The sequence below is a fragment of the Convolutriloba macropyga genome, chromosome 1 (genome assembly GCF_964194025.1).
Source record: "Convolutriloba macropyga chromosome 1, txConMacr16.3, whole genome shotgun sequence".
Taxonomy (NCBI): domain Eukaryota; kingdom Metazoa; phylum Xenacoelomorpha; order Acoela; family Convolutidae; genus Convolutriloba; species Convolutriloba macropyga.
Genome location: NC_134468.1, coordinates 734,715 through 748,079, shown reverse-complemented (window position 1 = coordinate 748,079; position 13,365 = coordinate 734,715). Strand labels below are relative to the sequence as shown.

Here is a 13,365-nt window from a genome sequence, read left to right as displayed (position 1 = left end):
GCTTAGTGCCTCGGTAATTATCATGAACAGTCCTTTTCTAGTCGTTATATTTGCTTAAGTGTCGGCTTATTTGTTGGCAATTGAAAGGCCACGCCCCGAGACCTGTACATTTAGTACGAATCGTTCGGCAACTGATGTCAACATTACCGAAAGATTTTTCCTTCATTTATACTGACCATGAAATTTAAGCGAGCTATAGTTTTATGAATTAAAATAATTGAAGAAAACTAATTGTCCAATACTGGAAAATGTGGTGGTAAGTTGACTTTGGATTTTATGTCGAAATCACAAGAAGCCGAGGTCGCTAGCGTAGTGGGTCAGTGGTGTAAAAAGTACAACAGTTCTCACCTCTTCAGCATCGACAATGAATTCTACACATTGCTCCAGCCACTCACGAGAAGGGATCTTGACACAATGCTTCTTAAACAGTAAGTCTTTCACCTCATCCACTGTTACAGGGGCCATGTCACATAAAATCTGTTCTATCTGAAAGTCCCATCAGGAGTAATGATATCAGAGTGGAAAAATGGAATTCAGCGGACAATAATACAACGACACAAGAATCCCATTCTCACGCCTTTCCATGACTTTACACCAGAAAGCTCCAAATGGCTGGCGAAAAAGAAACCATCAAAACAAAAACCATTCATTGAGACAAGGTCGAATTTAGACCAAGGTTCTAAGGTTAGACCACAGCAGCCGCACAATATAGGAACAGTCACTTCCGTCAAATCTTCACATGCCGGCAAACAGCGTATTTCGGATGTTTAGCGTAATCTCCGCAATCTTTCAGTCTTTGGAACCAGATTTTGTGCTCCATGACTTGTCTATTATGTCCCAGAGCACCTGCACAATGCCGTAATTTTGCAGCTCATTTATCATTACAGCTGAGATGCCATCTTGTCCACTAGCTTTACCATTCTTCAAGTTTCTGACAGCTTCGCAAATTGGTGATGGGCAAGACAAGGATTTTTTTGACGGATTCAAGGGTTGTTTGAACTGTTCCGTCTCTTTCTTTCCTAGCACTTAGTCATCTTTAGACAAGAGCATTGTCTGAAGACATACACCTATATGTGTTGTCAGACACCTGGATATTTCACGAAATGCCAGAATAGAAAATTAAACCATTCTACTCCCCTTTATGAGCTGTTAATGTTCCAAGAAGTTCCTGCGCGGAGTAATCGCAGATTATTCTGTCTCCGCGTCGTTACTTTTTGAGACTCCCAACAGGGTGTGGAGCTGTATAGCTCCGGGGTGGAGTTGTATAGCTATCCCCTATTAGAGCCGTTATTGTCAGAAGAACCTCCTCGGCCGAGCAGTCGCAGGTTTTTATGTATCTTCTCGTCGATACTTCTTGAGACTACCAACCGCGGTTGAGTTGGGCAGCTATGCTTTATTAGAGTTGTTATTGTCACAAGAAGCACCTGGGTGGAGCAGTCGCGGTTTTATTGTACCTCCCTGTAAAAACTTCTTGAGACTACCAAGCGGGGTTGAGTTGGGCAGCTATCTCCTATTAGAGCTGCTATTGTCACAAGAAGCTCCTCCACCGAGCAGCCGCAGGTTTTTGTATCTCGTCGTCGGTACTTCTTGAGACTCTCAACCTGGGTGGAATTGCGCAGCTATCCCCTATGAGCTGTTATTGTCACAGAAAGCTCCTGTGCGGAGTAGTCGCAAGTTTTCTTATCTCCTCTTCGATACTTCTTAAGACTCCGAACCAAGTTGGAGTCGGGCAGCTATGACCTATTAGAGCGGTCAATGTCGCTAGAAGCTCACGCGCGGAGCAGTCTCGGGTTTTTGGATCTCCTCATCAATACTTCTTGAGACTACGAACCGCGGAGAGTTGGGCAGGGGAGTGGTGCGGCTTCAAAGTTCAGCGTTTGCTGGACAACCGTTGCCTCTGGTAGCCTGGCAGTTTGTTGTTCTGTAGATTTTGGGTGAAAAAATAACTGGCTTTAAAGAATTAAGCAAATATAAGTAAAACGTTTATTGCAAAATTTTCATTGTATTATACTTGGCTTTCGTGATACATGAGTTCATAGGAAAATAAGAACACTTTTGAGCTTGCAGCTGGGCTCTCGTATAGATATTACTATTTCAATGTTTGTTCCGAGGAATTGAACAACAAGACATTCTTCAGCAAACTTTACGTCCATTTTGCTCATTTGAATTTTTGTATAAGTTTTTATGACACTTAGATCTCTCTGGGTCCAATAAATTTTTCGCAGATGCCAAGTATTCTGCTTGTGATCGAAAAACAATAGGAAAACATGTTGTCCAATGCGCTAATATCAAAGGGGTTCTACAATTTAAGTTCTCTTAATATTTTTCTCTCAATTTTAAAAGTGAGTTTTAATTTTTGCTTAAAGAAAATTAGTTGAAATGTAGTTCAACTAATTAGTTGAAATTAGTTGAAGATTTTTTGCGCCTTCGGTAAGGAAACAGGGCTTGATTTCTTAAATGTTCATTCTTTCTTTGCTAGAAAACTTACAGGTAACAGGACGCTTTTCTCGTTGTCTTTGCGTACTTTATTTGTTCGGCGTGGCTAACTAAAATGAGCACTCGTATGCGATTTCTAGATGACAATGAAAAAATCGAGAAATGAGTGAACGGATTTTATTAGAGACAGCGACCCAATACAGTCCAAACAATTGAAAAAGAAACGATAAGGGCAAGGAATAGCTCCACTCTACAATCGCTACCGCAGCTATTAATCAAAAGACAAAAAGAAATGAGTGTATGAGATCGTAACAATTACTCACTCACTCTCTCTGTCACATACACTCACACAAACAAGCATATACATTAAACAAACACAAGCACGCACAAAAACAAGTAAGAGCCCAATTGATCATGTGCACACTCCAGCGCAAAAACCAAATATCGGATTCACTCTCTCTCTCTCTCACTCACAAACACAAATATATATATATATATATATATATATATATATATATATATATATACAAACAAAAACAAGTGCAAACACAAACGCATGATCATGCTTAGATAATCTTAGATAATCATCTCAGGGCACTGTATAAAAAAAGTCAAAATTAAAAAATCTAGCATCAAGAAACCAAGTTTTCTCAGCAAATAAAAAAGATCAAAAATTTACAAATCAAGCCCGTTTCCTGACAAAAGGAGCAAAAATTTAAAAAAAATTTATAACCATCAATTCGTTTTCTTTCAAGCAAAAACTAAAGCTTAGAGGTTTTATTATCCGCTTGAAATCACGAAAGCCAAATATAATCCAATGCAAAAATAGACAATTATGCTAAACGTTCTAATTTCTGTATGTGTATAAAGCCGACTGTTTCCAATCAAAATCCACATATCAACAAACTGACAGGCTGCCAGATACTTTTTTGAGCACATGAGGGACCGACAATCCAAAAAGTTTTGAAAAAATGGAAAAATAGCCTAAGCCACTAAACACTAGCCTTCCCCATAATGGCATTTAGGAAACTAGCTGGCTAATGTAACTAATGAAACTTATTGACCACTGGTTTACAAACTTATCCCGTCTTAAAAGCTGAAAATATATTGTCCCGTGTGATATTATACAAAAAGGAACCCAAAAAAATCCTCAATGGGAAGAAATAAAATAATCTAACAACCTGACAATCAAGAATTTTACAAAAACTAGACTGTACTTGTTAACTAAGCACAACCCAATAACAAAAAAATTAGCCAATCAGAGAAAAATTTTAAAATTGTATATCTTTTCCTGGCGTGAAAGAAATTAAAAGTGACTATGTTCTCAAATTATATTCAAGCACATAATAATGTTTAACATTATAAAACACAATCCTTTTTTAATAACACTAAACCACACAGTGTCGAAAGTACCAATAAATGAAGGATTTAGTTTTAAAAAAATCCCTGCAACTCTTAAGACAAAATGGTGCTTGAGTATGAAAATTAATCGGTGCAAAAAGTCAAACATATCAAGTTATTTGCAAACGAAGGCCGGTGAAATCAATTATAAAACGCAACTCATCAGAATTGGAACACGTGTCGGCTCTTTCAAGAGAAAAAAAACAAAATTCCGCTCCAGGAAAAAATATCACTAAAAAACCGAAAATTTGTTTAAACACCAATTTTTCATTCCACTTTGAAAGTACTGTGAAAATGATCAGGCTATTCGCTATGTCGCACCGTTTAACACCCTGCCAAGCCATCACTCTAGATTGACAAGAAAAAGTCAAAATAATGAAGGGATCTTAAAACAGTACATAACCAGAAACGAGTGGAAATGCTGACATTAACCACAACCAATTTGAAACACCGATCTATTTCAATAAACTACTTAAAACAAAGGAGTAAAAATCAATAAAAAAGAACAAAATGAAAGCTTCAAATATTTTTTTAAATGTAACCAAGTTGCGACTCCAAATTAATCAACAGACCTTGCCATACTGATTCTTTCAAGCAATGAGTAACGACACGTAAGCAAAACAAAAATACAATACATACGACAAAGAAACAATGAGGAACAATTTACAAAACTGACTACAATTCTTGTTACAAAGACGTCAGAAAAATTGTTTTCAAAAATTGGGCATACCACCTCTTCTCTAAGAGCGATAACTACCTCGCACCAAGACACACTTAACAACAAACACGCAGAAAGCAAAAAATTAAAACACGAATTTATTTACTGAAAATAATGGCATGTTAAACATTCAGTAGTCAATAGTTCAAAGTCCCGAACTGGACTTACTTTACTCAATATTTAAAAACAACCCAAAAAATGTTTCACATGAATTGAAAAGGTTATTCCAAATTTACCACAACAAAAAGATTAAATGCTAACACGCAACTCTCCTTAGACTGTAGAAAAATCAAAAATGAATACGAAGACCACTTTAAAAGCGTCGATAACGGCAAAATGACAATAAAAAGTTCGAACTTTAAGTTACATAGAATCTCAAAAAGCCCCAAATATGTAATTAGATGCTGAAACTTGTCAGAGAAATCCTTTGGGCAGGAAAAGTTGGTGAACATTACGAAACTGCTTTGAAAATACCGCACGAGATCAAAAAGTCGGTAATTTCTTTCCGCTATCACTCTCAGAACAATGTATGAACAAAAACTGTAGCATACAGCTCTTTAATTTTATTTTTATTCAGCGGATAGAATATAAAATCAGATTAACGCTCCTTTGTTGATACGAGCGGTATTTGACATTGCATCCTGTGAAAAGCGAAGTCACAGATTTTTAAACATAGCAGAAAACAATCAAAATGACTCGGAGAGGCGTCACAAAACAATACACAAACCATTATAGGCTCACAAATTTTTCCATTTTTCAAGGAAAGTTGAAAAAAAACGCAAATTAGTTGCAACAACGATTGCAAAATTTTTCGATTTTATTTCAAATTTCTCCACAAAACACAGTTTCATACCAACAAAATGTAATCAATAGGTACCTAAGAATAGGTACCTAGACGGAGAGGCGTCACAAAACAATACACAAACCATTATAGGCTCACAAATTTTTCCATTTTTCAAGGAAAGTTGAAAAAAAAACGCAAATTAGTTGCAACAACGATTGCAAAATTTTTCGATTTTATTTCAAATTTCTCCACAAAACACAGTTTCATACCAACAAAATGTAATCAATAGGTACCTAAGAATTCCACCGGGCGTTTTTGCGTTTATCGAAGGCGTATATCATTTACCGGAATAGAAAGCAAAAATAACAAGTATACTCTAAGAACCCGGAGAGTAGGAGAAAAACCTCTAAATTAGCATTAAACTCATATTTGTTACCCATAGACTTCAATCCACCTAAGACTACAATTATAACGAATTCAATCCTCTTCTCCTTTTCGGTTTAAAAGAATGTTTGAATGAAAATCGAAAAAATTTGTCGAGAGCTACTACAGGAGTGAGAAAATTTAGTTAGCGAGCTTATTTGATAGTTTACGTTCGACTTTTTCAAGCAGTTTTTTTGCGTGTAACTTTTTGTTACACGCAAAAAAACTGCTTGAAAAAGCCGCACGTGAACTAACAAAACAGCTCGCTAACAAAATGTTTTCACTCCTCTAGCTCTCTCGACAACAGCGACATGGACAAAAAACCGCTCTTTTCGCTCCACCTTCCAATTTGGTTCAAAAGCTCAAACCACTTTGCATTTTTTCATGCGTTTTGTTCTGTTTCAAAATTCACTCCAACAAAATTGATTAGAAAAGACAGTTCTCCGATGCTCCCTTCAGAGTCCAAATAATTTGAATAGTAAAAATGACAGAGCACCAACATAAATCAAATTCTTTGAAATGAAATAATGCCGAATAACAAAAGTGACTTACACAAATCGCTCACAAGTCATTCCCGGTGACTTACAGAAGTCGCTTACACGTAGTTGAACCAGCACATTAATTCCAAAATTTTGCGTGGAAAACATGACTTTCCCTCTGTAAATAAGTCAATATCTCTGAGAGTGAGCTAAAATCACTTGAGCTGCTCAAAACTCGCAGTTAATTGAAGACTTTAATTTTGAGCCGAGTTTCGAAGCGTTGACAAATAAAATCTAGAACATAACCAAGAAGCCCAAAAAATTGCTCTCGAACGACTAGTGGGAGCTGAAATCTATTACAGCCTGCTTCATCCGGGGGGGGGGGGGTAACTTAATTCACTAATGGGGGCTTCAAATGACGTCATTAGAGGTTAATATATACTACTATGACCACTAATATTTAAAGTAAACACAAAATACACCAATTTAGGATCATTTTTCATTTTAGTAGCGAACCGCCGCCTCTGCTGACACTTGTGAATGAGAAATAAATTTAGATCACCCAAAATCAAAAAGTCAAGGGTGCAAAAGTCACTCGAAAAGTCAAAACGGTCAAACAAAAAAAATTTTACAAAAGAAAAGAACAACACGTTCGCAATAATTGTTTCAAACTTTGTTCGAGAACATTCAATAAAAAAGATTTATCCAAGACCCGCTTTTGGATAAATAGCCAAAATAAAGCTGATAAGGGCACTCGACTCTCGCATCTGTAAAGAAATTATTGAAAAAATCATTTAGTTCAGAATACTGCTTTCGTACTAATTTCTAGATGATATTCAACAATTCAAACCATTATCTTCGGTAAACTAATTCGAGAAATTTACTGCATATTAGATATCAAAATATAGGTTCCATTATCTTTTTGAATATGTTCCGCTATCATGGCAAGGTTTTCCTTCTTGCGAAAATTTCAGAGTGTTTTCGCCTTTTTCGGTTTTGCAAAACATCTGCAACAAAAGAAGACAAGCGACCCAAAAATAGCCAACAGAGCAGTAATCATCACGGCAAAGACCGAGTAAATAGTCAACATTTGATCATTTAGAATGTTGTAAAGGGGAGGCGGTGTTCGAACTTGGATCTCCCCTCTTGCAGCAGCTTTTACTACTTCAGCACCTCTGGGGAACCCACCAAACGACTTCATAAAATCCTTTGTAAATTTAAAGTTTGCTTTCATTTCCTTGTAGTTATCGATGTCAAGAATTTTGTCAAGTTTTTTGCAGATTTCTTTACTCGTCAAGGACGTCAATGGCAGCGCCATTCCATGTTCAACCAACTCACGTGCGTTGTAGGGCTGGTCACCAAAACCAGGAAACACGAGCATAGGTACTTCTGAGTAGATACCTTCCTGGAACGAATTGGCACCTAAAAGATCCACATCATGGAACCTAAGACCTGCCATTTAAAATTCCGTAATTTGGCATTCACCGACAGTTTCAACTAACTGCAAACAAACAAATTTTTATCAGTACTTGATTACTATAAGAAATGCAGTTTCAACTAAATTTTGAGATCAAAAAATTTTTGTTCAGGAAATATTGTTAAGCGGTTTCCAAAAACCTTACGGAAAAGCACACTATTTCGGAAAGGAAACAAAAAACAGAAATGAATCCACATCAACAAAAAAGTACGAAGCAAACACAAACTTAAAATACAAAGATGTTAATGTTATGATTTGAAAAAGCACAAGATGTAATTTTGACTAAAATCTGCTCTCATCAAATACATTTTTCCAAAATTCATTACAGCATTGACCAACAACAACTATAGCACTGTCTAAAAAAATAACTTTTTAGTAGTTTATTTAGCATTAAATATACTTGAGATAAATTAGAAAAATAATCTCCTGAAATTGCCACATGGATATTATCTCAGAATAAAGCAGATGCAAATGAAAAACATCGGCAGGCTAAAACAAATTTTAAACTACGGGTAAAATTTTGGTTTTATCATCGCACACTTAAATTTTAATCTATTTAAGTACCTGAAATCCAAATCATATGAAACTGACCAACAGTTCTATTAAAATTAGAACGAACTTTACTTGTGAACAATCAATACATTGAAAACAGCTGACATAACCTGTTCGACTTGGAAGAGGTCAAAAATTCTCTGGCAAATCCTGTCTCGCAATTAAAACCTGAACAAACAGTTCGATAAACAAACAAACTAGGAAACTATAAGGTGTTTCAAACAGCTAACAGCATAGAAAAACTCGATATAAAACAAATCTTAAACCACTAGATTTACGCCTACGCAATTCTATAAAAAATGCTTGCTTTGTTTGCTAAATTTTTGTAAACTACCTTATGTTATCGTCGCCTTTCAAAAACAAATGATTTTTGTATTAACTAGGCCAATTTATAGTACTTCAGAATAGAGACATACAATGTGCTGAGCGAAACAGCACGGACTATAGAGGCTTCTCGAAAACAGTAATTTCTTTTAAATAGATGTGCCAATTCACGGTAACCTCAATCGAAGATTGATGATAGTCCCTGGCCCGATAGTAAACAATGGTCAAATTACATTCACAGGTCATGCAAATATATTAACTGTGAAAATATCCTACCTGCGTGAGTAATGAAAACTTTGACTTCTTCCCTCGCTAACAGCGTCATCTGAGCAACTCCTGTCACTAATAGCAAGTTTTCACTTCCCTTGTCAACCTTTTTCAAATCTTCATAAAAACCCGATGAAGCTGACCAGATGATCGAATACGACTTCTGATTGGCCAATTCCGAGTATATAATTTCAAGTTGATCAAATGGAAGCTGAAATACAGTTCCCAGGGACATGTATATAACGGGTCGCTTAGACCTCTCCAGAAACATGCCAAGTTTATCATCAAAAGGCCTGAAGTATTGATCGTCGGGAATGAAACCAATTGGGTAAATATTATTTTCCTTTTCCAAATAAGACTTACTTGGAACAATCAAGTTGGGAGGTCCGACCACAATCAGTACACTATGTAAATAGTAATATGAAAAGGGCAGAATGAAGTCAACGTTATTGTCTTTGAAATACGGTTTGATTTCAAATTCCTTCTCAATTTGTATAACATACCGATATATTCCATCGGAGACAACTTTTTGCCATATGTACGAACTTAGGGCGTCGATTATTTTAATTATAAAACTTGGAAGCGAGGTTTCGGGCAGGTACATGATACTCCTCTGGGTTCCAGGCTCATCGACAGTTTCCATAATCATTGGTCCAGGATAAAACGCAACGACTGGAATTTTATGTAATTTAGCAGCCAAATTCGCACCAGTGAAGAAAAAGTCATGAACAATCACGTCATACTTTTTCTCCGAGTTTTTAATATGCTGGCTAATTTTGAAAAAAGTTAAATTGGTTCCGTTTCTCGCCATCATTTGGGTTATGTCTGGATCCATGAATGCTTCAATTGGGTTGGATACAGTAATGTGAAACATTGAAAACAACGGAAAACTGTCGCATTTTGTAACGTTTTTGTAGAATTTTTCAGCTTTTTCGCAACAGTCATCGCCCATAAACAGTTCAATCTCATGGCCCTGATCAGCTAACACTCGTTGTAACCCACTTAGCGGTGTGATATGACCACTCTGACAAGCGGATACCATCAAAATATTCAAACCTTCAGCTGAATACAGACTAATTAACCAGATGAAAAGGAAACATTTCAGGTATAATTTGTTCATTGCTTGAACTCACAGTAGGACGGACTATCAACTTACCAAAATATAATATTATTTCAAACTACTTAGTTATCAGAGCATATAAGTAAATAACTCGCATTTATACCCTTTAATCCGACATTTCTCTGCTAAATAATTAATTCAGCAAACAACATATTCAAGCTTTAATTTCATTAATGGTTATGTGCGTGGTGACTATTGGTCAAATCATTGCATTGTTCAAAGCCCAAAAATGACCGGAATGTTTCTAAATGGTTGAACAACTACAGGTGCTTTGCTTGTTCAGAAAACAGATATCTATTCTAAAAATTGTTATCTATGTGTTCCCATGTCCAACTAATATGTTTTAAGCTTGAAAATGAAAAATAGAAAACTGAAGATGTGTATAATTCTTCGAAACAAATAAACCAAAACTATTTGACATTTGACTGACTTGAAGACCACTACTCGTAGATATTTACAAACTCAGGGCTGATGATGTTGGTGTAGCTGTCGCAAAGAGCTGCAATTCGCAGGTAATTTTGGAGGGATACAGGCACTTATTGCCGTTTTTAATTGGTACCCTAGTTGCATTTGTATCATAATAATAATAGGCATATTAGTAGTAGTATGTGGGCTGATACTCAGAGCTGATCACTATACAAAGCCGGCTCAATTTTTTTAAATAGAGGAGCAGAGAGTTAAAAATACTGCTTTCAAAACTGCCAAAATTCATTTAGCTCTTTGCAACTTTCGGATGTCAATGGAGGAGATAGTTCAGGACGAATACGAGATAAAAAATTGAGCTAAGTTTAAAAAATCATTGACATATAAAAGAAGTATATTTGAAGTCATAGGAGCGATAGGTCATCAACTCAAAGTATTAGGCCTGTTCACTTATACCTCAATAGGAGGTCATTTGGACCTCTGATTATTGACAGTAACAAGAACAAGAATTCATTTAAAGTTCACGAAAACATTTCGTGGAAGCCAAAAACCGAGCTTTTCTATGAAAACATATATGTTCATTGCACCTTCTGCGTTCAAGCGACTGAGGATAGGCTCGCGAAGGCTAGATGAGAGGGGGGTTCATATCAGGTGGGAGAAGATGAACAGTGAGTGTTGCGGGGGGCTGATGGCGGGAGGGGGGGTGACTGAGGGGCGTCAAACTTTTCAGATTAAGAGCCGCCCTTCACAACATGAAGATGTGTCCTCAAAACAATTTTGTTGAATCACATTCACAGAGTATAGGAAGGTCTAAGAGAACTTAATGCCCTCCGAAGGCTACCTGTTTCTCCCGTTTTTGAGGACGAAAAGCCGAAAGGGTCAGACGAAAATTCAGTCATGCCAAAAATCGCATAAACAAAAAGAGACCGAATTGATATAATTTTAAACAGATAATCTTCCAACCATTGTGTGCATAACAAGCATTGGATGCAAAAATGTCCTGCTTCTGAAAAAATACATTAAATCATCTACATCTGTTCTTAAAGCCCCCCAATGGAACCTAATGCCCACTGGGCGCTACCTGTTTATCCCGTTTTTACGGACGAAAAGTCAAATGGGTCAGGCAAACAAATTGGTCAAGCAAAAAATTGCAAAAAAATGACCACCCGACTAATACAATTGCTACAAACTTTATTTCAGAGGATTTAATAAAAAGAACGCTCCAATACAATCCAAATCCTTTTCGATTGCGAAAATTCACGATGAGATCAAAAAGAGACTTGCTGTCACTGCAAGTCTATTGAAAACACGTAATTAGCTCAAACTTTGGCACAAAGAATGATTTGCCCAAAAAATTAATGTATTAGAAACAAACAATTCAATTTGGAAAAACATCGAATTAGCAGAAAGCCAGCAGAACTTTCATTCAACAACACTCTTAAGAAGAAGAAGCAACAATAGCTCTCATCTGAGGCAACGAAGATTCTGTCACCAGTATTTAGGTCCGTATTTCGGGCAAATTCTGACAAAGTGGGCTACAGAATCATATTTGTTGCCATTTCTCATGAAGATTTTATCTTAATTTTCAAGAACTTAAAAATTTAGTTAAAAATCCAAAAAACTCGGATCACCTTCCTCTATCTTTAAAAGTAGACCCAAAAACACTATCTATAACAATTTTGACACCTGGCCAAATTGATGAAAATTTGAGCAAAAATTACGAAAAATGTGAACGAAAAGAACAAAAATCAGCCAAATGTTCACAACTTTAAATCTCCCGTTAACTCCTTGGAAAACAAAGTTAAAAATCCTTATTATTAAATATTCTACGTTCGATGGGCTTACTTATGATACCACTCGCAACTCTACTATGAATGAACCTGTTCACCCCACTAAGATTGGGTCGGATCAAAAAACTATAAATAAAAACCACCCGAAAGAAGCGGTATAATTTTCCAATTATAAGCGTTGAGCTGCAGTCGGCCTTCTATCAAGATTTACCAAGAGCCTCCAGAAACTAAAACGGTATTAAAATGAGGAAAACAAATTCTCAATTTGAAAAGCTTCAAGATAATCACAATGTTGCATCACAATATCAAACATTCAAACCAATTATTTAAACGCGACACTAATCCTGTAAAACTTCTTTCCATCTGACCTTCCTTCACACGGCACATGAACATTTATTTGAAATCTTTCTGTAAATCAAAAACTTGTATTTCAGATCATTCTCTTCGTGAAGTTCGCTTTTACTACTCAATTCAAATCTCTGACTGTCAATTTGGGGAAAGAAAACGTCACATTCAAATTCAGCATCAATCTCAGTGAAATAGATGTTTTCGATCTGATCTGTAGCCATAGCTTCTTGATACAACCGATTCCCTCCAATCACCCACGTTCTATCAATTTTCCCATTTTCTGCTATCTTCTCCATTGCTTCCTGCAAGCTCCTGACTACTACAATTTGGTCCACAGAGTGATCGCCGAAATCAGATTGAGTCAAAGTATTGGAAACTACCAAATTCCATCTATTTTTAAGGGGCTTGAATCTATCTGGAATCGACTCCCACGTCTTCCGTCCCATTATACACGCATTCCGTTCACAAGTGTTCAATAGTTCTTCGCGACGTTCTTGGGTCACTTCTCGGAAATAGCGCATTTCAGCCGGCAGGAACCATGGAAGACGACCTTGGAATCCGATACCATTGCCGTGACACGCTGCAACTATGATATTCAGATTGGGCAAATTACTCATTTGACCTCTAAAGAGCAAATATTTCAATGAAGAATTAACAAAGCACAATTTTAAAACGTACTCTATTCGTGTCCACGAATTGAGAAGTAGTGTCACGCATATAGCGTGCGGCAACTAGCTTCAATCCTGAAATCGATTTAGAGGTATATAACGTGGACTGAATAACCTTCAGAAAAAACTTATCAGCACCTGACTAGTATACTCAG

General features: G+C 36.5%; 3 protein-coding genes across 4 annotated transcripts in view; all 3 read right to left on the bottom strand.

Moving 5' to 3' along the window:
• LOC142354756 (uncharacterized) overlaps positions 1-13,365 on the bottom strand; it is a 128,224-nt gene that overhangs the window by 43,707 nt on the left and 71,152 nt on the right. For both annotated transcript variants that reach the window (XR_012761130.1, XM_075407167.1), the window contains exon 2: positions 349-488. Coding sequence is in view for 1 of the 2 variants with exons in the window: in XM_075407167.1 (XP_075263282.1) it covers positions 349-465 (117 nt within the window). In the remaining variant the exon portion in view is untranslated. The remainder of the gene's footprint in view (positions 1-348; positions 489-13,365) is intronic.
• On the bottom strand, positions 7,020-10,385 carry LOC142344583 (uncharacterized). The gene is made up of 2 exons (XM_075396371.1): positions 8,871-10,385; positions 7,020-7,663 (listed from the first exon to the last, which is right to left on the bottom strand). The coding sequence occupies exons 1-2, from the start codon at positions 9,979-9,981 to the stop codon at positions 7,212-7,214; spliced, it is 1,563 nt and encodes a 520-aa protein (XP_075252486.1). The 5' UTR covers positions 9,982-10,385; the 3' UTR covers positions 7,020-7,211.
• Positions 12,439-13,163, bottom strand: LOC142344576 (dihydrofolate reductase-like). The gene has a single exon (XM_075396359.1). The coding sequence runs from the start codon at positions 13,157-13,159 to the stop codon at positions 12,569-12,571; it is 591 nt and encodes a 196-aa protein (XP_075252474.1). The 5' UTR covers positions 13,160-13,163; the 3' UTR covers positions 12,439-12,568.

Excerpts from the sequence above, each read along its gene's own strand:
- LOC142344576 (XM_075396359.1), bottom strand. The coding sequence starts at position 13,159 with ATGAGTAATTTGCCCAATCTGAATATCATAGTTGCAGCGTGTCACGGC.
- LOC142344583 (XM_075396371.1), bottom strand. The coding sequence starts at position 9,981 with ATGAACAAATTATACCTGAAATGTTTCCTTTTCATCTGGTTAATTAGT. Across the intron at positions 7,664-8,870 it reads AGTTTTCATTACTCACGCAG|GTGCCAATTCGTTCCAGGAA; the intron begins GTAGGATATTTT and ends TGGATCTTTTAG.